The sequence below is a fragment of the Clytia hemisphaerica genome, unplaced genomic scaffold (assembly GCF_902728285.1).
Source record: "Clytia hemisphaerica strain Z4C2 unplaced genomic scaffold, Clytia hemisphaerica genome assembly, whole genome shotgun sequence".
NCBI lineage: Eukaryota > Metazoa > Cnidaria > Hydrozoa > Leptothecata > Clytiidae > Clytia > Clytia hemisphaerica.
The window spans coordinates 1,138,081-1,138,748 of NW_027103633.1; the positions used below are offsets into that span (position 1 = coordinate 1,138,081).

A 668-nucleotide genomic window follows, 5' to 3' on the forward strand; every position below is an offset into this window, starting at 1 on the left:
TTCTTTAAAAACTCAACATTTGATCTCAGGGTACTCTTCCGTTCGGTAGTAAATACACATGGTAGCTTCGTAGCTTAACTGTAAAAAGTAATGAGTTTGAGTTCTTAACCTTCCAACAAGCAAAAAAAAAAGTCTCAGCATTTGCCGTCAACGTAGACAACGAATTGTTTTAGTGTGTTCTTTTTTTTACGTAGCATATTTTTGAAATCTCGTGATATATTTATCGAATTTGAAATAAGTGGTTTTATTCCCCATTGATACTCCCAGAGATTCATCAGGGTTATCTCGTTTCCTTTAAGCGAGATTTGAAAAATGTGCCGTGTTGGAAATCATCCCAGAATTTAACCTCCGTTTCTTTGGTCGATATGACAAATGGCCTGAAAACGTCAGATGAATAATTTGTTAAGCTTAGTTTTCGTATTTTTTTCAATTAAAGATTGTTCTATATTGCTCGAATCTGGTCAATTTTCTAGTGACATCGCCAATTGAATGTATTTTTGTATATCTTTATTCAACTTTAGATAGATAATATAAAACAAAAACAATGGCTTGTTTTATACTACACTTATTGTTGTTGTTTATGTTAAAAATACCACATCAATTTTCTTTGACAATTGGTAAGTCTCGAACAAGATTTCTTATTGTTATTTCTCGTGCTAGTAGACTAA

General features: G+C 31.9%; 1 protein-coding gene across 1 annotated transcript in view; it reads left to right on the forward strand.

The window, feature by feature from the left end:
- Positions 1 to 500: 500 nt before the first annotated feature.
- Positions 501 to 668, forward strand: part of LOC136802654 (uncharacterized) — a gene marked incomplete in the record, with an annotated part of 9,792 nt that continues 9,624 nt past the window's right edge. The window contains 1 exon segment of the mRNA XM_067059415.1: positions 501 to 617. Coding sequence (XP_066915516.1) covers positions 545 to 617 — 73 coding nt within the window.